A 23,810-nucleotide genomic window follows, 5' to 3' on the forward strand; every position below is an offset into this window, starting at 1 on the left:
GCTTATAATTGCTAACTGCTTGCCTTAGGTCACTCTTGCCATTCCAAAAAAAATATTTTATGTTTTTGCAGCATGCATCTGCTTGACAACAGAAGGCACAGTCGAAGCATCATTCTTGGGCCTGCAGCGACAGGTGAGTCATTAGCCAACCAAGCAGTGATCTCGTACTGTTATTGCGGCAAAGCTTTTTATATTCCATCAAGCTTCCTGACCAAACCAGTAACAAGTTTAAGAGACACTAAAGGAAGAAATAAGCTCAACTGTATTAGTAAAATGACCTGTCTATAATGTCAAAAAGGCAAAAACATTCATATTTTGTGCAGAAGCATAGTCGATTTTGGCATCGTCTGCTCACGCATAAGTTATTTTCTATTGGTGAAAATATACTGCATTGTATTCTAAAAAAAAGCCAATGACTGTACTTAGTGAGTTTCCAGAAGTTTTGCTTTGCCACAATGACCCAAATACAGAAAAAGAGATTGAAATCTGTGCTGTCACACCGGCATACTAGCGATGGGGCTCTCAAGTGAAAGTTAAACAATTGACCTTCTGCTTTCATTTTCACCTTCAGTAATCAACATGACCACAAAATAAATAAAAATAGTCTTGAAGCTATTGTTCATTAGTCTAAACTGATTTATTGTTTTGGTTTGGTAATTGCTGGCGCCATGTGAGTCAGCTTGGGAGATTTGAAGGGGCACTATAAAAGGAACGTTTAAGCTGGATTGGTCTGTTGCGGTTCTCAATACAGTGAATTAAATATAAACTAACATGGACATAAAGGAAGTACATCTAAAATTTTGTTGGTCATGCTTTATTTCAGCGAGTGTTCTACTGCATCATAATGAAACCATAAATGCAAGGTTCAAAACAATATTGCTCATAGCAAAGTTTATACTTGTTTGCTCTGCAGCTCAAAGTACATTTGTATCCTGGTAGCAAAAATGTCAATTACTCTGCAACTTGAAATGATACACTCTCCGGACATGCCTGTGCAGTATGTCCAACCACTTATCTTGGCTTGCCGGCAGCCGGCAAGCCAAACTGCCGATCCCGTGTGATCGCACCGATCCCTGTTATCCTGTGTTCTTGTCTTGGTTGATCTGTTTGTTCATCAGAGTGTGCAACTAATATCTGCTGTGCTTCCTTTTTTGCCTCTTGCCAGCTGCTTCACTACATAAATGTGGAAGGTCCGACATGCCTCAGCAACGCCAGTGACCTCTACGTACGTCTCTCTGTTGTTGGTCTCATTGGTGACGGCCGCCATTCTGGAGGATCACACCTGAGTCCCGCAGTAAGTGTCCAACTCGTACGACCACAGTCGCACAAAACATTTTGCATCGAACCAAATAATCGAACAAAGAGCAGTTGCTATATCCGCAGTTCACCCTTGGGCACTGCACTCTTTTTTGTTGCAATGTACATCTTTTGTTGGCATGCACACCAAGCACATCATGGGAGCTCAAGCCGTGTGATGACATATTCCGTTAGTTATTGCTAGGGGCGTGCGACTATTTGAAAATGTTGAATGCAGTCAACGCTTGTTACAAAGGACCGTGATAATCCAGCGAAAATGGTCCGTTATATCTCAAGTCTGTTCTATCCAAAATTAGGATTGGGCTATGATGTGAAACAGCGAAACTTTGCATATACAGTAGACTCTCGTTACGTTCATTTTATCTTACTTGACAAGTGATGATCACTGTAAAATCAGCTGCACGAATGATAGTCAGTCCGCGGTACGAGGCAAGTTCAGGCAGTGGCTCGGGCAGCTCCACAAGCAGTGGAAGAGATCTGCCCGAGGTGCCTGCCAGGTGGTGTAATGTGGAGAGTGTAGACCAGGATCAAATAGACGTGTGCCAGAAAGGGGGGACACAAGTGCACTGGACCGAATCTGGCGCCAGACCAGCCACTGGACATCGAAGCTTTGCAGGAAAGCCAGCCTCTCGGTAGCAGGATTGTGAGTTTACAGGAAAGCAGGGAGCGCTTAGAGCGCAATGAAAGGAGTTGGGCATGACTTCGCAAAACAATCCAACTCCAATAAGAATGCTCTTTCTGACAGTATAGGTCCAATGGGCCGATCCTCAGCAGTGATGCCCATCCACGCAGCCTCACTATGCAAATATGCCAGCTACCCGCCACGTGTCCATGTCGTGCCTCCGTGCAGTGTATCCTATGCCTGTTACATTTGAGGACGGAGCGATGGCCGATAGCTACTGCAATATGCGCCCGAACGAAGTTCAGGACTTGTAGTACCGATCTCGCAAGCCATAGGCATTCTGCAATGATCATTGCCACGATGTGCGCAGGAATCAGGGTAATGCTTATTGCTTGACAGCAAATGTGATGAGTGACGGCTGGCACAGGGTCAAATGCCTCCGAGCTTACAGGGATTTGACAGGTTGACTAAAACAGACAGCCAGTCGGAATAATTTTCCAAGTTACAGTGAGCCAAATACTACACAATACAGTAGAGCCCCGCTGTTACGTTCCTGAATGCTGCATTTTCCTGGCTGTTACGTCGTTTTCGGCCGGTCCCAGCACAGCTCCCACAGAACCCAATGCATTGGTAAGCCCGCTGTTGCGTCGCAACTGTGGGACCGTTCCCGCATCATACGTTGCGAACTGCCACCCCGTGTCGGCCCGAGCGGCCATTTTGACTTTTCATTTCGCTTGGCTTGGTGACTTGACGATGGCATTGGCCGCCCAAAGTACCCTGGGCGACACCTATGACGTATTTTTGGTTTCCGCCAGCAAAAGTATGGCCCTTGATATCCGTATTTGCTATTAAGATGGAGTATGGCCCTTGAGATCCGTATTTGCTATCTAAAGATGGTGTCTATGGCGCGTTGTAGCCCTAAAATGGTTTTGGCTCGTAGATGTACCGTATAAAGTCCAAGGGCGATAACGCTGTCGCCGCGCACCGTATGCTGTATGTGCGAGTGAAAGCGTGTGAGGGAGCCGACGTTCGCATCTAAATTTCGCACGCGCGCAAGAAAGAAAAGCAGGCATGGAGCGTGCCTTCTTTTGTTGCGCTCGAGGCACCGGCGAGGGAGCGAGGGGGAGGAGGAGGGAGGGACAGTGAGTGGCGTTGTACTCTAGCATCAACTGCGTACTGCACGGCGGCGAGCGGGCCATATCTTGAAAGCGATTTGTGTTGGGGGCAGAGTCTAGGCAGTGTAGGTGCATCGGCGGCTTATAGCTTTGTGTGTGCTGTGTGTTCTCGGCGCTCAGTTTGTGTTGAAGCAATAGACAACAGCACGAAGGTCGCTTCGCTCGCTGCTGCAGCGGCGCATCCTCACAACAGCGTTTGACAGCGCGTGTCCGCGCTCATCGAGTCTGATGTGTTCATGTTTGCCTGTGGGCGCTGACACCATGCTTGTTAATATAGTTAATAAACGAATGTTTACAAGTTTATACGGACGATAAAACTACTATCCTTACATTGTATAGCTGTCTACTATATTGCTATCGCAATCGATGCTTCGGCTTTCGAGCGAAAGTACGACTTTTTTTCACTCGTAAGAATTAAAATAATAATGTGTGCAGTTCAACACTACGCTCTCCTATTTTTCCTATTTCTCGGCTCTTAAGTTTCCCGGCTTTTGCGTCTGTTTTTTTTTTTTTTAACGGTCCCGTGAAAAACATATCAGCAGGGTTCTACTGTATTTTAGTATAACAGCTTATTAGTCAAATTTTTTACAGTTGACAGTGTAATTGCTATATTTCAACATGTTAAAATAACCAAACTTGCTAATAAAGGCATGTACATGTCATTCTATGTTCAATTCGATACTGAAGCTAAGTATTCGTATTCACAAATTTCAATATTCTCACACCCCTAGTTATTGCCTAGAAAGCCGAGAGCTTGTGTTTGTCTGATTCGTTTTGTCTGGTAGCTTTACTTTTCATCATATTGCCACGCAATAACTGTGAACAGCATGTTGTAACAGAACAGTTCTTCTACTGTTCCTGTACGATAAGGACACAAGATGATAACAGGCATTGTGGTAAGTAGAAAGGCACTGTCATGGAAATATGTGGAAGCACAGTATAAGAAAACTGGCCTACTTCCGCAGTGGCTTTCTTCTATGCTAACATCTTTTCCTGTACCTAGGAAACTTGAAATGTGGTGGTCTATAGTTCATAGTAGCGTGATGATTAGTTGCACAGGAGTGTTGAGTTTTTTTTTCGTTTTCTCTTTCTTCTTGCACCCAGGCGGCTCAGAAAGCATTGCTAAATATGGCACTAGAAAATCGAATGATCGGATTCCTGGTGGCCTGCCTCCGCGGTAAGCCATTTTCACTTTGCAGACTTACTTGGATTATACTACGACCCATGCTTGACTAGCATTTTGAAGTCTTGAAAAGTAACAGCGCTAAATGGTCAAGGACTTAGGCAAAGAACACCACGACTGCCTAAGTGCGTAAGTAACTAACATGCCTAAGTCCTTGTCCATTTAGCGCTGTTATTTTTCAAAACATGAATTACCACCCACTCGCCTAAGTGTCCCTTCTAGTAGCATTTTCAATTTATCATTGTTTGCCAGCTTAGTTTGCAGTGACTGAGGTATGTGTGAATCCGCCTAGTTACTGAAATTTGCATTATCAGATATGGTACTTCTGGGAAGAATAAACATGGCATTGTGGGTTTGTGGAACAGAATGCTGGCTGATTGTTCGCAGTACATTTGAGCTTATAACTACTTATAATGCATTCAGCTCAGTTAGTAGACCTATGTATGTGAAGATTTCCCATGTTTTTTTTAAGAGGCAGTACCATAGTTGTTCGATTACAGTGTAGACCGCTTATAACGTAAGTCGCCGGAGTTGCGAATATCCGCACTATAAGCGGTACCGCACTATAACCAAAGCAACAATTTTCAAGGCCCGCACATATGCAAAACATGTGCACCGAGCCGCCACGTGTATGCGACAGTCGAGGAATGCGGCTAGAATGTTTGCATTGAATTTACAGTCGAATCTCGTTAATTCGAACCAAATCACGCGGCGGCGCATCCGACCGGCATTGCTCCGGCACCGCCATAGAGTAAAAGCTTAGGAGAGACCCCTCAATGTCGCGCGCGAACAAAACAAAAAAAAAAGAAAAACGCGGCGGAAATTTCACCCTCTCTCAAATGGCAAGGTCGCCGATTCTGCGTTGCACCGAAACATGCGTGTACGCGCCGACGTCTCAGCCACGCTACCGTAGCCACGCGTAGAAAATGGCAGTGAACCCTTCTTTCTCCTTTATGCTTCCTTTACTTTCTAGTCACGTGTTGACCTTGCACGCTGCGGCTACGGCGCAGAGGGTAGCAGCGGCGCTGTCCCAGGCCAGCCAACGAAACTGCCCACGCCGGCAAACACCCGCTTCCCGATAACGGCAGAAAGCGAAACTTCGGGGAGCTGGCGCCGGGCCGGCTGGAGCGGCGGGCGCGCACGGTGACAGTTGAAAGTGAGGGAGCTACGAGGGAGGGTGAGGGGAGTTGCCGAGGCGAAATCCGCTTCCATGCCGCCCGCCCTCCACCCTCACATTCCACGGTCTCCGCGTGCGCCCTTCGCCGTGCTGTGCCAGCGCCGCCCGCTCCCTGACGTTTCGTTTACTGCCTGTTATCGCGAAGCGAGCGTCGGATGGCGTTGGCAGTTTCGTGGCCCTCGCTCGCTATGTGCGCCGTGATATTTCACGACTCGCACTCAAGATTCTGGTTTCAGCCTCACTGGCTGTTCGTTCGCACCACGTGCCCTTCTCCTCCACTTCGTCTCTCTTTCTTCCTCGAGCACTCCTTGGTGCGCCCGTTTGAGGCGAGCGTCGCCGTCTCCGCTGACTTCCGTACTCCCAGGCAGCCGCACTGTAACCGGTATTTCGTTTCCCGCAACTGCACTATAAGCGATACGTGTATACATGGAGTGCTTTGGGAAAATTAACGGGAGTCTGAAAAGACTGCACTATATCTGGTCCTGCACTATACGCGGTTACGTTACAAGTGGTCTATACTGTATATGGGGGCTAATGGTGGCATCGAATGTCTGAAAAATTGGTCGGCAACTGCAACTGACTGGGAAACTTCAGTTTATTCCTTATCTAACGAAGGAAAAAAAAATAACTTTACAAGCCTTGTAAATGCCACTTTCTGGCATTTTCTGCAACTTCTCTCCGCCAACAATCAAGGCAGCATTTTGTTTTCTCGAAGGTTCATTGATGACAACGATGATGAACGATATTCGCTTTGTGTTGGTGTGATGGTAAACACTGCAGCTATGCCAGGTAAGTTGTAGATCTTCGAATGCAACCACACCTTCTTTGCTGTCAAAATTTTTCATCCGTTTACAAGCTCTTTATCGCTATTGCCTTCGCTTGGGATTGAAAACGTCGTTGCTCGTCTGTTACAATAACATCATGTTGTCATTCAACTGCAAAGTAATCATCAGCCACTGCACCCACTCGTGTGTTACAGCAAGCAACGTACGAGTTGAACGATTTCTGAAGCGTACAGCAGGACTATAACACTCGTCGAAAGCGTCACACAAACTTGCAGTGACTATCCCAATTTCAGAATCTTTGAACAGGTAGCAAATCATCCCGAACCTGACAATGAAAAGGCATCTGCTCGTTACCGTCAACACTGACCGTGGTTGAACCGCACAGGAGCAACAATGGCTACGTGTGGAGCATGTCACGTAATACACAGGCCGCACTTTCGTCTGTTACGTAGATTGGCCTTATGATAACCCACCTGCCGTAAAGATGGTAAAGCCCTTCTGTACCATATTTACTCGTATAATGAAAGCACCCCCCACTTTTACAGTCAAAAAGTGTTTTTACTTTTCCTCGCGTAGTGATCGCACCCCAAATTTGCTGTCGTGAAGTAGGAGTACAATATGAAGTTTTGATATGTTGTCTGATGCGCCAGAACGGCAGTCGGATCAGAGGCATATCCTTGTTATGCAAATCTTGGGGACTCCCGAGCATGTGTAGCATTGTGTTTTCTTGCCTGAAATTTGTAAGCAATAAATATTCTGATATTCGATGCTCAATTTCATACTCTAATTTTTTTTATTTTTTTCCTTTCGATTCAATATTGAATTTGAAATCTGCTATTTGGTATTTGCATGCCCCTATTTTTAACCACTTGCAGGCTTTTCATTCCAGTTAAAGTTTTGTATAAGTGTATAGCTTCCTGCCTGTTATGTAGGGCTACTGCATGCATCTTTGAATGTCAACATTTTCTCAGCTCAGGCGTTCCCTGCTCCTCTGAGAAATGTGGTGTCGTTTCTACAGTATAGCTTATAACGATCAACTAGTCCAGCACCGTGAAGAATAAAGTATTGCATTGCCTCTGTGCATGTTCAACCAATCATGGTTACCCAAATCTTGTGACATATAGAACAGAATGAAATCGTGGCCAGTGAAAACGCGTTTTCTGACCACTCGGTTTTATTCCTCGATTCGCAGGGCACCTCTCTGGAGAACCATTGTTGCCCTTCATGTTGGACTGGGTCCTGGGCCAAGGTCAAAGAGGTCAAGCGTGCCTTGGACATCTTGTGTGAGTGCTGCAAGTATTTCATTTGTGCAACTTGCCTGAGTGATGAAGTTGCTTAGAGGAACACTAAAGGGAAACTAAGCTAAGTTTTATTAGTGAATTTTGATACCACATTACCAAACAATTCGTCGGCCCTTCCCCTATCGGGAACAAGGGGGGCACGTGAAACTTGTCGTACCCTCAAAATTGGGTGTCGCGTTCCCTGGCCTCGGGGTTCGCTGCTCTTCGTTGACGCAGGACTTCGGTAAGATGGGCTTTTAACGTGAGATCCGCTGGCTGCCGCTGTAACCGAGCCTGGGCTTTGGGCTGCCTTGAACGCAGGAGCCGCACGGCAAGTGCAAGCCTGCTCCTGGCGACGTTGACGGCGTTTCTTGCGAAAGCTGCCTGTTATGCCGCCGACCGAGCATTACACACCGTTCCTATTCGTTTGCCGAGGATGCACGGAAAAGGAGACCCCACGCAACATGCGCAAGGCCCTTTCCTTCTCTTGCCCTTCGCCCGGCACACCCCCGCTCCTCGTTGGGTGCTTACGTTACGTGTTACGGGCGCGCGCCTCACGTGTTTCACCAGCGGTCTATTCTTAGCCTTTCCTGCCATTTTTGTTCACTTGCACGAGACGGGTTTTTTGAGGACACACCTTCAACGGTCCCCCGACACTTGAGAGGCAATACAAGCGTCGCTTGAAAATAGCCACTCTTACCATGAGAGGAAGCTTGATAAACCAGAAAGGCGCAAGAACGATAGATGAGAGCCAACACTGCTTTGAAGTTCCTGCACCAGCTTGCTTTTGACGTCATCAGTATTCACATTGTTTGCTTGGCCCTGGGTAATTTCTTGTTGGCAAAGATGGACTACATTGTATTCTAAAGGAGCTAAAGACTGAACTTGGCAAAACAACTTAAATGTTAACGCTTTGAAATCTGTGATGTTCCACTGATAAACTAGGGCTGGGGTTTCGGGTCGAAATTCATTAAATGGAAGTTTGGCCTTCATTCTTAATCTAATAATAAAGCTCTTTCTGCGAATTTAAAGACGTTGTTTTGAAAGAATGTTATTAATGTTTAATGGGGGACGTAGCTTTCAACTCGCGAAAAATGGTCAAGAAATATCTTTTTTTTTTCATTTTTTTTTTCAATGTCGTTTTTAGATTTTACAACTTTTTTTTTCTCCGTAATTACGAATTTTCTTCGTCGAAAACCATCTTGAAGTACTCCAAATTACTGTTTTGATCATCAAGGGTAGCTGAAAATGTCTTTAAAGTTGAAAAAAAGCAAATGCATTTTTCAAGCCCCGATCTCTCGGTGACTGTGTAGCAGAGCGCTGACATCTTAAATGTTCTTTGTGAAAAGTGCATTTCCCCAACTTCAAGTTTCCTGCTTCATCAGCCTCTTCTGAGCTGAAACAAATGCATAAGAAGCAAAAGTTCCACGGCACTGCTGTGTTCCTGATAGGCGGCACGTGCCACGTGACAGCAGCGTGTTGCCCCATTGGTCTCCTGAGTGGCTGCCCCTGGCAATGGCGCAAAGTGCCATCATGTTGTTTGCTCTTCGAGCTGCCGAGTTCGTCATCGCCTGTAACACGATGCACTCCGCAGTTAGCAGCTCCAAAGGCGTGCGCAGCATAGTTTCGTCATAGGATCCTTCCTTTGATCATCGACCGGCGACAGTTCAAGAAGAGATTACGAAACTGCACATCACTTTGGCAGCCGTAACTGCAAGTCTCCGGTGGCCAAAAAGAAAGTGTCAACAGCTTTCAGCGTGGTCTCTGCTGATGTTCAGCACGTTGCAGACATTGTGGACTTGTGGTCGTTCTCTCCGTGTCTGGACGCATCGAACCCGCGACCTAGCACTTTGCACTAGCTGCGTCAAACTGTGAAATGCCTCAAATAGTGTCTGAGCTGCTCCAAAACACATGAGCGCTACTACCAAAGGTTCGTGTTCAGGCCAGTTTTAGAGGAATGTGCCAGCCTGGCTTTTGTCGACTTCATTCTCGGGATATCTGAAGTCGCCACAGTCTATCTAGTCTTGCGCCATTACAGCCTTGCGTTCCTGTGCATTCACATCCAATAATGGACGATGATATTCCTGCGATGATATTCGCAGGATTCCTTGTAGCGTATGCCGAACCTACACAAGAGTATCCCAAGCATGGCACAGGAAAAAAAAGAAAAGACAACTGCGTTCGATCGGAATTTAACTTTGTTTTGGGCATCATATTTCTGTGACAAGCGGTAGGCGGTTACAGGAATTTCACGTGAATTAAGTCTTGCACTTTCATGTGTTCAAATACCGAGTTTTATTTCATTTAAATGTCTGCCGGCCGCGATGAGGCACAAAATGCACTTTGAGTTATCAGTTAGTTCAAATTATGGGTTGTTGGAATTATTGGGAAATTGGAAATTGGAACGCATCAGTTATTTGCACCCTCTTTTAAAGTCAGATTGGTGACAAATGTAAGGCAGTTAAATAAAATAAATCGGGAATTAATTCTTTAACAGAAGGACTAGTGTAAAAATTGCGATCACTTACTTCATTGATGTGCACCAGATTTATTTGTGTTCTGTAACAAATATTTTGCTCCAAATTTGAAATTTGCAGCTCTGGGAATGTTCTTTTTGCTCTGTTAACCTGCACCAAATTCAAAATATTCTGCTACAAAGATTTTTCTGCTCCGAAAATTGCCCTAAAAGCTGTTCCAGCTCTCCCATCTCTGTTAATAAGTGTTGCTTTTGGTTTGTTTGTGGAACAAGTTCCGTTGCTTGCATTCTTAGTATGTCTATTTAGCTTAATAAGTATATTCATAGGTATCGAATAGACCCTTCTTCTAAATGGCCGAGCGGTATTCCTGTGTTGCCTCATGCCCGAAACATGGTGGTAAACAAACGGCTGAAGTGTTGAGGATGTTTCCGTGTAGTGTGTTCTTATTCATGTCGTGTGCCTTTGCAGCATTTGTGATTATTATGTATCCAGAGAGCAACACATGTTTCATGCTTAAGTTATATTAGTGGTGAACGTTTCTACCACATTTTGGGCATCCACCAACGCAGGAAAGCCAACTCAACAGTTCTGTAAATGGTGCAATGTAATACTAAGCTGCCACTTTTCAGTGTTAGACCGCAAGATTTAATTTTATTGCTTCTCTCTTGCATTGCAGACATGCCGCTGTTCGACTGTTCGGGTCAGGATGCCACGATGATTGGCCGGCGAATGTCAACACACCTCGAGGAGCTGCGCATCTTGAACAGGCTGCTGGAGCACGCATCAAACATGCAGGTTGACAACCGGGGTGAGCGTCGCTCGGGGTGGCTCTTGATGTGCCTTCTACACTTGCTCGATTCACCTAAGGTGCCAAGTCATTATTAATCTCGTAAACGTATACAACCATCACAAAGAGAAAGAAAAGCGGGCAAGCGATTGTCTCCTAAAAGAGACACCAAGCCCATGTGTCTCTGAAACATCTGAACATCGCTAGCTCTCCCAAGTCATTGCTGTTTGAAAAAAAAAAACTCTGCATAGCTGTGCTACAAGAGCTGCCATTTCTGACTGCCAGGTAATTTTCAACTGAGCCTGATCAGGAAACAAAGTGTTCATACAGGTGGCTTGGGTGCAGAAGTACCTGGCATCAGAATAAAAAAGCCCACACGTTTATTAATCTTTTGATCTTGACTGGAAACTTGGCAGAGCAGACATACAACCAGTGCATGCCCATTTTGTGCCAGGGCATAAATCAGCAGTCATGAGAAAATGTCAGCGAGTGTAAAAATTTCACTGGGTGAACATGTGCATGAAAACCTGCAAAACAGGCATGTAACTGCTGTGCGAGTTGTCTTTGTGTTGCACCAATCACTGTTGGAAGTTCTGGGCAACAAAGTACAGTAAAACCCCGGTGATACGAACCCAGCTGGTACGAATTTCGGTGTGATACGAATTCGTAACATTGCCCGGCCGAAATACATTGCTCACCATACAAAAAAATCGGCTGTTCCGAACGTGTTGCTGCGTGGCTACGGATCATACGAACGCGTGAGCAACAGCGGCGGCGGCCGTGCCAGCGGGGCCACCGGCACAGACAAGCCGGCACAGCGGGATCTGGTTGCCAAGCAACCGACTACAGTCGACGTCCGATTTCCCGGACCCTCAAGGGACCGCGAAAACGTCCGGGAAATCGGGCAGTCCGGAAAAACGAATGCACGTGAAAACGCACCTTTTTGGTAGGTATTTTTCGCTGACGGAGAGGGTCACGGCCGGAGTACAAGATTCTCATTGCTATTCAGCCAATGCATCGTTTAGGTGGCTCTGAAAAGAGCCGTTAAAAAAAATATATATATATATATACGACGTGGCCGGCGCTACCTCATAGGTCAGCACTTGGGCGCAAAGAAGTCGCTTATTTTATTTTGCACGGTCCGCTTGCCCGCGATCATGTCTGCCTCAATTTCAGTCAACGTCATGTTGCCGCTGTACACCGATGACAGTGTCATCAGTGCTCGCGTCAACTCCGAGCTCGTTGGCTGTGTAGGAGCTGGCTCTTCGTTCTCGGTGTCGGAGTCGTCGGAATCCTCCGTAACTTGACGAATGATTTCGTCATCGGTCAACTCCGCACATAGCTCGAGGTCTTTGTCAGCATCGGCGAAGCCCTCAAAGGTTATCCCGGCTGGAATCGACACGCCGGCAGCGCGCAGATCGTCGAAGGCAATGTCCGCGGATGGCAGTTCGTCCACGGAGGGCAGTTCGTTCGAAGGCGCGGACGAAGACGAAGGAGCAGTCGGTGCCATCGCTGTAAACGGCGAATCCGCTCGACGAAAAGCGCAGCACGAAACAGCTAGGAACTCGGTGGATGCTGAAGGTCGGGAAACGTGATCACTGAAGATAGCGCGCAGCAGCAAACGATCAACCGCAGACACGACCGCAGAGCTGACAAAACAACACGCGAACGAACACAGTGAGGTTTGGCTTGGCTAAGCTACGGCTGGCAACGGATTGACACGTGCGGTTTCGAGGTTACGGCAGCCGCGGCGCGGTGCGGCGGTGCTGCTTGCCACACCTGCGATGCGAGTATGGTGGGTTCGAGGATATGAAAACAGCCAAAATGGCGGCGTCGGTGGTGACTTTCGGTCGGCGGTTACGTCATGCGGCTGCGCAATCTCTCATTGGTCCCCACGTCGAGCAGACCGGACCACATCACAGCCTAGCCGATGCTTAGCGAGAAAGTAAATGAGGACCGCTGCTGCAACGACGACCGAGGTGCAGCCCCGACGGTCGAAACGCTCCCTGCACTCGACGTGCTCAGGCGTTCAGTGGCATGCAAAAACATTCCCGTGATCACGTGCGCGCACTTATATGCCTTTCAGAAGGCGATCGATAACGATTTGGACAAGAAGAAAACGTCCGGTTGATACGTTTTTCAAGGGACCGCGAAAAGAAAAAGAGAGAGAGAAAACAAAAGCCGCATGTTTCGCCTGAAAGGTGAAGCAACGGAAACGCAGCAACGAGCGAATGGACCTTTGCGCTGTCTCTCGCTTCAATGCGAACTAAACGTCGAAGGCACAGCGCATACGAAGCTACTGGCACTAGGCTCACTTTGTCAACATCGCAGATAATTTTGCCGATAAGGTCCGCGCGGGTGCGCACTATGCGCACGTCGCAGATCGCTTTCAGGATACGGCACCTGCGCGGGTGCGTCGTATCTGCAACGTGCCGGTCGCTTGTTGCAACGCATCTGTCGCTTGTTGCAATGTACAAGCTGGCTGCACCGCTAAATTTACGTGACTGCCACATTCAAATTCAACGTAACATGCTGATACATTATAGAATAATTGGCGAAGTATCACGGGGAACGCCCGGTTATTTGAACGCGAAAGCATTTGTGATGGTTAATTCGAACATACCGCGCACCGACAATGCTCTCAGCAGCGCACCAAATCACGTGCTCCGACACCGCCATAGAGCAAAAGCTTAGGCGAGACCCCTCAACGGGGGTCTCGTAGAGAAAAAAAAAGGACCGCTGCGTCACGCCAAGGGAACCGTTCCTGCATGGCTCTGGGACACACGCGTGTACGTGCCGACGTCTCAGCCAACGCTGCGGCTGCAGCGCAGACGGAAGCAACGGCGGAGGCCCAGTTCGGCCAACGCTCGCTTCAACGGCAGAAAACGAAACTTCAGGGAGCGGGCTAAGCGGCGCCGGGCCGGCAGGAGCGGCAGACGCACACGCAGACAGTCGAAGGTGAGGGGGCTCTTGGAGTGTTGAGAGGAAGGGCGAGGGGAGCCACCGAAGCGACAGAGTTGCCGAGGCCAAATCCGCTTCGCTGCCGCCCTCCTCCCTCACCTGCGACGGTCCCCGCACACGCCCGTCGCCGTGTCGCCTCTTCATCTTCACAACCACAATCTCTTTCTCGCCGTGCCTGCGCCACCCGCTCCCTGAAGTTTCGTTTTCTGCCGTTATCGCGAAGCGAGCGCGGGCAGTTTCGTGGCCCTCGCTCGATATGTGCTTGCGCGCCACGATATTTCACGAATCACGCCGTTCGTACGTCGTGCTATGGCGAACGAATATTTGAAAAATCAGTCCTTCTTTTAATTCGAACCAATTCTTGCACCCCTTCGAGTTCGAATTATCAAGATTCGACTATACATGGAAGTCAATGAGATTTGTGAGGGCTGGGTGTGATGGCTGAGGCGTGAAGGCTGAAGCGAGAATAACAGGGTAATGAACTATTTCTTAGAGAGCATAGTGGAGCGCTAAAAACTGTGACCGTCCGTTGCGGCGGTCGTAGCGAACGAGAGAGAGCCCTCCCTCGCTTGGGCTTGGTGTTGAGTCGGCGTAACAGCGCTGTAGGTGGCGCTAGTGATGAGATAGGCGGCACATACGGGCGCTCACATCCCACCCTAGTCTGACTGACCACGTCTCGTGGTCAATTGCTTCTGCACACTGTCACACGCACGAGACCACACCCACACACATGCGCGGAAACGCTGCAACTTCACTCGAGCACAAAGTCGTCGAGGTGGCTCGGTAGACATCGAGTGTGTTGGGGCCGTTGAGGCTGTTGCTGCTCTGTAGAGGCGACAACATTGCTGCTGAGGCAGGCGTGGTCTCTGCATTGACGACGGGCTGTTGCTCGATCACTGGAGAAACTGGTGGTACACAAGGCTTAAGCTGGGACACGTGCACCGTTCGTGGTTGATTAACCAAACGAGATGTCAAGCATGACACACGTAAAGCCCTAAATGTGGATGGTGTAAGCTGCTCGATGAGGCGGTAAACACCATTGAAGCGAGGTGCCATTTTCTCATTGGCAACCGGAGCTTGTCGTCTCACCCAGACTATATCACCGACGGTAAAGGTGTGAGAACGGTGGCTGCAGTCGTAGCGCTCTTTGCGTGCACCTTGGGCTGCTTCCGAATTGGCAGCTGCTTCGGAGCGCAGCACTGTTGTGTCGAGGATGCGCTCGGCAAGAGCGGAGTGCTTGAACAGACGATGTTGTTGGAGTGGAATCTTCGGTACGTAGCCATAGAGAAGCTGAAATGGCGTAAAGTTCGTGCTGGCATTCCTGGACGTGTTTACTGCAAATGCTGCCTCTTGAAGTTTGGTAGGCCATGACAGTGGTTCCATTGCACAGATCTTTCGGAAAGCTGCCAGGAGAGTTCCATTCCTTCTCTCAACTAAGCCATTGCCCTCAGGTCGATAGGCAGTTGTGAAATGGAGCTCCATGGAATGAAGACTCATGAAGCGCTTGAACTCATTCTAATCGAAGGCTGAGCCATGGTCCGAGAGGCAGTGGTCTGGCGTGCCGTAAGTGTAGAACACATTGTGCAAATGCTTGATAATGTCGCCCGTAGACGTGGACGAAACTGCTGCGGGCACGATATAGCGGGTGGCAAAATCAGCTTTGAGTTGATGGGTGACATGGTTACATGGTCAATTGCTATGCTGGAAAATGGAATGTCCGTGGTAGGCATTCTGCCAAGAAGACCTACACTGCGTGAGGTAGGGCGATTGAACTGTTGGCAGCACTGGCAGGATGACACATATCTCTCCACTGATCGGTCCATGTCAGGCCACCAATAACGATCCTGGACCTTGAGCAACGTACGCTTTGTGTCAAAGTGCCCTGCACCATCGTGTAATGCTTGTAGAATGGCAGGGCGCAGTTTGGACGAAGCTACGACTGCATACGTTCCCGATGACAGTCGGCGGTATAAGATGTCATCTAGCTTGGTGGACTCAGCTGGGTCCTCTTCATTGGCTAGGCGTGAAGGAATCGCAGCGCACTCGGGATCTTCTTGCTGCATCGTAGCCAGCGACTGCGAAGACTGTGTGACAGCACCTGCCAAACGAGACAAGTGGTCGGCTACAACATTTTGGCGTCCTGGCTGATGTCGCACGGTGAAGTCGAACTCTACTAAGCCCATGAGCATAGAAGTGAACTGACGAGCTGGCCGCACGTTGGATGTTAAGCAGGCAACAGTCCAGTTGTCTGTGATCAGAGAGAATTTTCTGCCTAGGAGGTATTGGCCGAACTTCACGGTTATTGCCCAGTGAACGGCGATACACTCCCATACATTGCTGTGCAGTTTGCGTTCCTCCAACGTAAGTCCACGGCTGGTGTAGGCAATGACACATTCTCTGGTGTCTTGGATTTGTGATAACACTGCTCCAATGGCTTCCTGCGAAGCGTCTGTGGTTAGCGTTGTGGCTGCCATGGGGTCGAAGTGCGCCAAAAGGGGAGGCTGGGTGAGGGCGGCCCGGATAGTCTGAAAGGCCTGCTCACATTCAGTGCAAACAAATGTGGGCACCTTGATAAGAGCCTGCAAAGGGGCGACCACTTTCGCAAAGCCCTTAATAAAACGACGATAGAAGCTTGCTGTTTGCACCCAGGACAGCACTTGTTTCTGGTTTCGCGGAACTGGGATGCGACACATGGCTGTAGCTTTATCAGAATCTGGGAGCTGGCCTTGACTGGAAATAATAAAGCCCAGAAACCTAACTGAGGGTTGGCCAAAAGAGCACTTTTCCAATGAAGCCTTCAGTCCATTGACCTGCAGCAATTGCAACACCTCCCGCAGGATGCTTGCAAACGTGTAAAATGACTCAGCATAAACGAGGACATCATCAAGATAGGCACGGACTCCACATCTCTCAGGCCTAGGCTGCAGATCTTGGAACACTATTTGCATAATTCTCTGGAAAGTGGAAGGAGCGTTTTTCAGTCCAAATGGCATGCGCGTCCACATGTATGTGCCGTGATGAGTAATGAATGCTGTCTTCTCGTAGTCTTGTGGGCGTAAACTCACTTGCCAGTAGGCACATTTCAGGTCCAGGGTAGCAAAGTATGCGCAACCTGATATGTCCTGAATGATGTCATCTACCAAGGGCAACGGGTGCACTACTGTGATGGTGCGTTCATTCAAAGGTTTATAGTTCACACACAAGCGCTTTTTTTCTCCACGGGTCACCACCACAACCGGAAAGGCCCACGGGCCAGAAGCCGGGAGTATTATACCTTGGTGGAGCAACTTCTTCACCCGAGTTTCCAGGAACTGCCTGTCCTCTGTAGCGTACCGGTATGGGCTCCGACTGTACGGTAAAGCATCAGGTAGCAGGTCAATGCGGTGCTGCATACCAGTGAAGTGGCCAAGATCATCATCATGGCAAGCAAAAACGGCATTGTGCTCGGCCAATATACCTTTTATAACTGACCGCTGCGTGAGGGTGAGCTGGCTGCCAACGCGAGCCGGTGGAATGTCAGGATGAATGTGCACGAGCGCCGTGTCGGAAGCGAGGAAGTTTGACACTAGAGGAGCGCTACTTGAGGGCAACGTTTGGGCTGCTAACGCTTGCCATGGTGGCTGCTCTGGCAACGGCAACGGATCACGTTGTAGGCAGTCTTTGGAACTGGGCCTGGTTTCAGGAAGAAGGACGGCCCTTGTTGGGATCACAGCATTTGCCATTCTTGGGACTAGCTTTTGGTTTGCGGTAATGGTTATATTCGTGGCTGTATGCTGCAACTGCGCTGGCTTCGGAGGCTCAAAGATGAGACGTGCCTGCGCTGCCGAGAACCAATCCTCACCAAGAATGAGGGGGAGTACATTATCTTCCAAAACAGCAGCTTCAACAACTCCTGTGGCTGGGCCGATGGATATCTTCAAAAATGCAGCACCAACAGGTAGCACTGTGCTTCCTCCTACCACCACGAGTGGAGGCTCGGTCCATGGGATGATCATGCTTGCAGGCACACGAGCTTTAGAGATTAATGTCACCTTGGACCCAGAGTCACGAAACGCTTCACGCTCACCGACTCCACTGAGAGTTGCGTTGAAGAAGGGGCATTGCTGTTGTGAGCCGTCAAGCGGAACGGGTGCACTGTGCAGTGCTGGGGCTGCTGTGTCTTGGGCATGGTTGGACGCGCTGGTGATGATAAGCGGCTGGTGCGTGTAAGGCACTTGGATGCCAGATGACCCAAGGCATGACATTGGTAGCAGACAGCTTGAGACAGGTCTTGACCGCTACGAAAAGCTGGAGCGCCATACTGTGCCGAAATAGCTGCATAAGTAGCTTCTTGTTGCTCAGCGGGCAGCTCTGAAATGCGCGTTTTTGGTGTGGCTCCTCGGGAGGACTGTGGTGTCGATTGTTCTGAGCGAGGCTGCTGGCGCTCTGCGGGCTTAGCGGCACGAAAGGGTTGCGACGGCGGCAAAACAGGACCGGCAAATGGTGACGGGCTTGCTTTGGCGTGTAGATGTTGCGCACTCTTGTCGAGGCTGGTGCAAGTAGAAATAAACTCAGCTACCGTGGGCGGCCGGTTGGCTGCTATGGCGGCGAGGATGTGTTGTTCCCGTAAACCATGCAGCAGGTAGTCAATCTTTTGGGCCTGAGAGAGGTTAACGGGGCAACGCTCAATGATCTTCAACTTGGCAAAGGCATATTGGTGCAAGCTTTCGGATGGGGCCTGGGTTACCCTCATGACCTGCTCTTGCCACTCAATGAGGGACAATTCTGTACAAAATGTGTCCTTCAGGGCGGCACTCCACGTGTCCCAGGTGCTGTACTGGTTGCCGAACGCGAGATGCCAGTCTCGCGCCGTGCCTTTCAGCTTGCTAGCTGCGATCAGACGTGTGGTGGCGTCGTACGTCGCCAAGCCATGTATTGACACTGTGGCTGTGCAAACCAGCGAATTGCGGGATGGGCCATGACAGGTCGGGCAGTGTCGTCACCGTTGTTGCAGGGCGAGGTAGCTGCTGGAACAGCATGGCGAGGCTCTGTAGAGTGGCTGGGTCCAGTGTCAAAGGCGCCGCAGCGGTCGAGGCGGATTCATTCGTTTCAACCGAGGGGGTAGCTTCACGCTGCTGCTGAATGTCGGCTTGCAAACGCTGAAAGAGCTCCTCTTTCGAACCTGTGATGTCCAGCTGTCGACGGGCCAATTCTTCGCGTATAAGATCGACGCCGAGGCGCGACATGGTCACTGGGTCGAGATTTTGCCACACAATTCCCGGCTTGGCGTTGCGCCGAGCCGGCTACACACTGACGTTTACACACGAAACACACTCTTACTCAGTGAGTCCACCAGCAAGCGCACACAGGCGCGCACATGGAAGCGAGCGGACGGCGGGAAATGATCTGGCGGTGACAAATACAGGAATGGCGGAACGTCTGTCACGGAGCGAAGGCGAAGGCTGGCTTGTTTACTGATGCGCTGGCATTCTTGCGTGGCTGAGTGGCTGCACAAAGGCTCGGGCGTCGACTGCGCCAGATGTGAGGGCTGGGTGTGATGGCTGAGGTGTGAAGGCTGAAGCGAGAATATCAGGGTAACGGGAACTATTTATTAGAGAGCATAGTGGAGCGCTAAAAACCGTGACCGTCCGTTGCGGCGGTCGTAGTGAACGAGAGAGAGCCCTCCCTCGCTTTGTGTTGAGCCGGCATAACAGCGCTGTAGGTGGCGCTAGTGATGAGATGGCGGCACATGTGGGCGCTCAAAGATTTAGGTCGGGACTGCGAAAATGCGACGTAACAGCCGGGAGAACGCAGCAGCGAGGAAGGTATCAATGGGATTCCACTGTTAGAAATCTTTTCTGGTAAAAATAAATTCATTTTTCTTGATATTGTGTATGTTTTGATGATACGAATTTCGGGTGGTACGAATATTTCACGGGACCCCGCGAGATTTGTATCACCGAGGTTTTACTGTACTTCTTGCTGGTGAGGAAAATGTAATTGAGAGAAATTTTCACACTACGAGCCCAGAGGCACATCATTTTGTTACAATTCTAACTGCACAATTTGTAGTTATAAGACAAAGTGCACGCGTTTGACTATTGCAACCATGTTTTCACCCAAGGTGCAACACAAGGGTTGTTTTGTTTGTAGACAAAAAAGAACTGCATTGCAAGTTAATGCAAGCGTCCATTCATAGAATCAGTGCTCGCTGGTTCCACCCCACTCTGAGAATCATTTCTTTGAGTGCTTAGCTGCTAGTGCCCTGCTGTAGTTTTCAATTGACCCAATAGGCTTCGTGATAGTGACCACCACTGGTTTGTGTGGCCCGCAGACGTGCTGTGCGTGTGGCGCGAGGTGACGGGCCTGCTGACGGGACACCTGTCGGTGTTGCTATTTCTGCTGCAATCTGGCATCCTGCCCGATCACCGTGTGGGCGAGGGCCTGGCCTACCCCTACGGCATCCTCAGCACCTGGTGCCAGCAGGCCAGGTAGGCTTTATTACAGCACCCTGTTCCGTACGTCTCCACAAGTTACGCATACTTTTCAGCTTCTGTTCCAACTTTGTAGGGACCAAAGGTTAGTTCCACTGGTCAGCCTTCCAAAGCTGAAAATGTGTATTACTACCCCATTAATGCAAAGTTATAGAACTGTATCCACACATTTTTTGCATATCAAAAATCACCAACGATTACGATACTCCCTAATGTGAAATTTGAGTGCAGCTCTGTACGAATTTCCATTTTGTGATGTATTGGCTGGCGCAGGCGATGTGTGGCACGACTGCCTCACTAATCTGGAGATGGCGAGAGGCAGAGAGTGGGTGGCGCGTAGATGATTCACAGCAGCCGCTGCAGACAGACCTCCACTCATGCATCACTTTGTTTCCATATAAGGTATTGGGGGCATCATTGGTGAACAGACGACACGTGCTACTCTGGTGCCATCTCATAGCTATTTTCGCCGCAGAGCCCGTCTTGCGCGGCACTGTACTTTTCTTCTCACGCTTTTGCCATACCTTCCTCTTCCACTTTCCTCCTAGTTCTCTCTTTGAAATTGCTGTCTTTCATCCCCCACTGCACTCTGCGTTCGCTCTTTCATCGTTCGCTCGGTTACGCCAAAAGACGCTGACGCTCGCCGCAGGAACGGGTGCCTAAGAGCTGCGCTCTAAAGGGTGCCACTTAGCAAGTAGTGCGAACATTGGGAAGCAGGATGATGTAGTGTGATACTAATATTTGTCTTGAAATGCCTAACCTGGCATCATCGATATTATCGTAGCATCATGACAGAGCGAAATTTGCTGATGGTTTATAGCAGTAAATATACGTACGACGACGTTGCTCGTTAAGAACACAATTAACGAAAGTGCTTTGTACGTTTATTAAATTTTCAAATTGCACGAAAAGAATAAACCCAGTAAAAGAAGGATTTTTTGAATAGCACGACATAGGATGACAAAATGTACCAACCATCTTAAATTAACGTGCTGCTAACTTTAATTTGGCAGTACTATTTCTCCCAATTCTAACATGCCCCTGAATCGAACACAGAACCACTTTTTATGGGTTTGAAGTTGAAAAATACCCTAAAAATGACATTCGGGCTAAACAAACTATAAATCAATACACGCATCCGATTTTTTAGCAAAATAGACAAAGCCTGCCTCCGATCCTGGCAAAAAAAAAAACTTTACCTTCTAAGAATGGAACTTTAGTTCACTTAAATTAACCCATTATTGGCGAATGTTGTCTGCAGGCAGCATACCAGAAAAAAAAATTTTCCTTGCCGAGTAACTCCAGGCTGTCCAGAAGGCCCACGACGCAGCGGTGAGGCTAGGCCTCCCCGTCCCTACGTGGGAGCGGCCCGCGATCCTCCCCCTATAAAACGGGGGCTGAATCCTTCAGGACCTCAATAAAGTTCTTTATCTATCTATCTATCTTGCCGAGTTTTGGCATTTAGTATGGACTTCCTAGGCAAGTGCCTTCGGCCTACACCGAATGACAGGCAGCAAGCGTCATTTGTTGGTTTGGAGCAAGAACACAGGACGAAGGGATTTGATCCGGGATTCAATCCCGCCGGCCACGGTGGCCGCATTTCGATGGGGATGAAATGCGAAAGCCCCCGTGTACTTAGATTTAGGTGCACATTAAAGAAATCCAGGTGGCCGAATTTCCGTAGTCCCCCACTACGGCGTGCCTCATAATCAGATCGTGGTTTTGGGCACGTAAAACCCCAGAATTTAATTTTTTAATGTAAAAAACAGAACAAGGGTAATCAACGAAAATAAAAAATAAATATTTGGTGGAAACTCGGTAATAGGAGCAATAACGTCAGACAGAAAACTGGAAGTTTCACATTTAGACATAAAATAAGGTTTCTGTTTTTTCCGGGTATTTATATGTGCCATCATTAGAGGGTTAATAACCATTGGAATCACTTCAATGCCATGTATGAAGAACCACGACATCTCGTCCTCTGTACGGCCCATAGCACGTTCAATGTTCTGCGTTTATCAAATGCATTTATCAAACGAGCGTCATGCAAGCTTGTCGTGATGCTCCAGATTTAAGATTCTTTGACAGGTAGCAAATCACAGCAAACCCGACAATGAAACGGCGCAGACAGGCCGGCTTCCCGTGGAGTGGTGATCGAGTCACATGATACGCGAAAGTCGCCCAGATTGGCTTTACGGTAGCCCAACTGCCATAAAGTTGGTTTAGCCCTTCTGTATTTAAAAAAAATGTGGTTGATCCCTCTTATATAGGAATCGGTATAGAACACGAAAGTGAAACGTGTCTTCACAGAAGTAGTGTAATGTTTATTGCACATTGATATATAATGTCTATTGGTGTTTTGTGGCTAAAGCGCCCTTAGGCGTTGATGCACCCACGCTGACGCCTGGTGGCACGTCTCCTCCATCACGACTACCAACGTCGATGACCATGAGCAACCGTAGTGCATATGGAAGCTGCACTACGCTGCACACGCTAGCACAACGCGAAAGACGAAGCACGTAACTGACACACTAATACAACGCGCAAGACAAAGCACGTAACTGAATCGTCACCGAGTCAAATCAGCGCGTACAGCGCGTCGTAATTGCAGCCTCCGCGATCAACTTCAGAAACATTTTCAGAGCTAATTGCGGAGGCCACGCTCCGCTGTGCTGAGTACGGTGAACGCCACCTAGGTGGCGTTGGTAGTGCTTCTTGATGCCAGCGTCCCTTCGAATGCTGGCATCGAGGCGTCGTAGTGCTGAGACCACCGAAGCGTTCACTGTCGGTGCGCGTTAGTGTCATAATGCAGTACTTCTCTTTTCTGCTCGTAGGCGGCGGCACCGCCCCGAGCAAGAGCGCGGGTACACGGAGGAGTGTTAAGCCCAGACCACACGTACGCTTGCGGACGCGCGTAAGCTCGCGTCTACGCGCCTTGCGGTTGCCGCGCCTAGCGAGGAATGGCGTTTTGCATCCACAAATACGCGCGACAGCGCGCGCTCACTGGCATCACTTGTTTACACCTTGGCAGACGCCACTTCGTATTTCGTTGTTGGCAGTGCTTCAAAATGCTTCGATATTTATAAACGTAATTTTTATCTTTTTGGAGCTGTTAGATCAGGCCAAAAAGTGAAGAAGAAGCACTTTCTTGCATGGTATAATTCTGCTTAACTGAGAGTTGAATGTACCGCGCTGTCGCTGCGTAGCCAGGCGCGCCGACGCGAGGCAGCCCAGGCGCGCGATAACTGAGAGGAGCTGATCAGCGAGATCGCGCCGCGTTTCGACGCGTACGAGCCGTGCCGCACCGTCTGCGCATGCGTGGGCGCGCGGACGCGAGCTTGCGCGCGTTTGCAAGCGTACGTGTGGTCTGGGCTTTAGATATATAAGGCGCGTCTGTGTAGCTCTCTGCAAATGCGTTTGTGGCGCAATGGGTTAAACGCTCGGCGATCTATCGTCGCGGACCGAGAGGTCGTGGGTTCGATTTCCAAATTTTGCATGTTTGTGGAACTTTTTCTTCTGGTTTCTTTCTTTGTATTATGTTCTATGACGTATTTCCGTGACGGAAATACGTCA

General features: G+C 48.9%; 1 protein-coding gene across 1 annotated transcript in view; it reads left to right on the top strand.

The window, feature by feature from the left end:
* The window catches only part of LOC119450677 (protein ELYS-like), a 128,883-nt gene that overhangs the window by 45,407 nt on the left and 59,666 nt on the right, over nt 1-23,810 (top strand). Inside the window, 7 exon segments of the mRNA XM_049666127.1 lie at nt 72-133; nt 1,166-1,294; nt 4,219-4,291; nt 7,452-7,498; nt 7,500-7,542; nt 10,693-10,824; nt 20,078-20,234. Of these exon segments, the coding sequence (XP_049522084.1) occupies nt 72-133; nt 1,166-1,294; nt 4,219-4,291; nt 7,452-7,498; nt 7,500-7,542; nt 10,693-10,824; nt 20,078-20,234 (643 nt within the window).

The sequence above is a fragment of the Dermacentor silvarum genome, chromosome 4 (assembly GCF_013339745.2).
Source record: "Dermacentor silvarum isolate Dsil-2018 chromosome 4, BIME_Dsil_1.4, whole genome shotgun sequence".
Lineage (NCBI taxonomy): Eukaryota > Metazoa > Arthropoda > Arachnida > Ixodida > Ixodidae > Dermacentor > Dermacentor silvarum.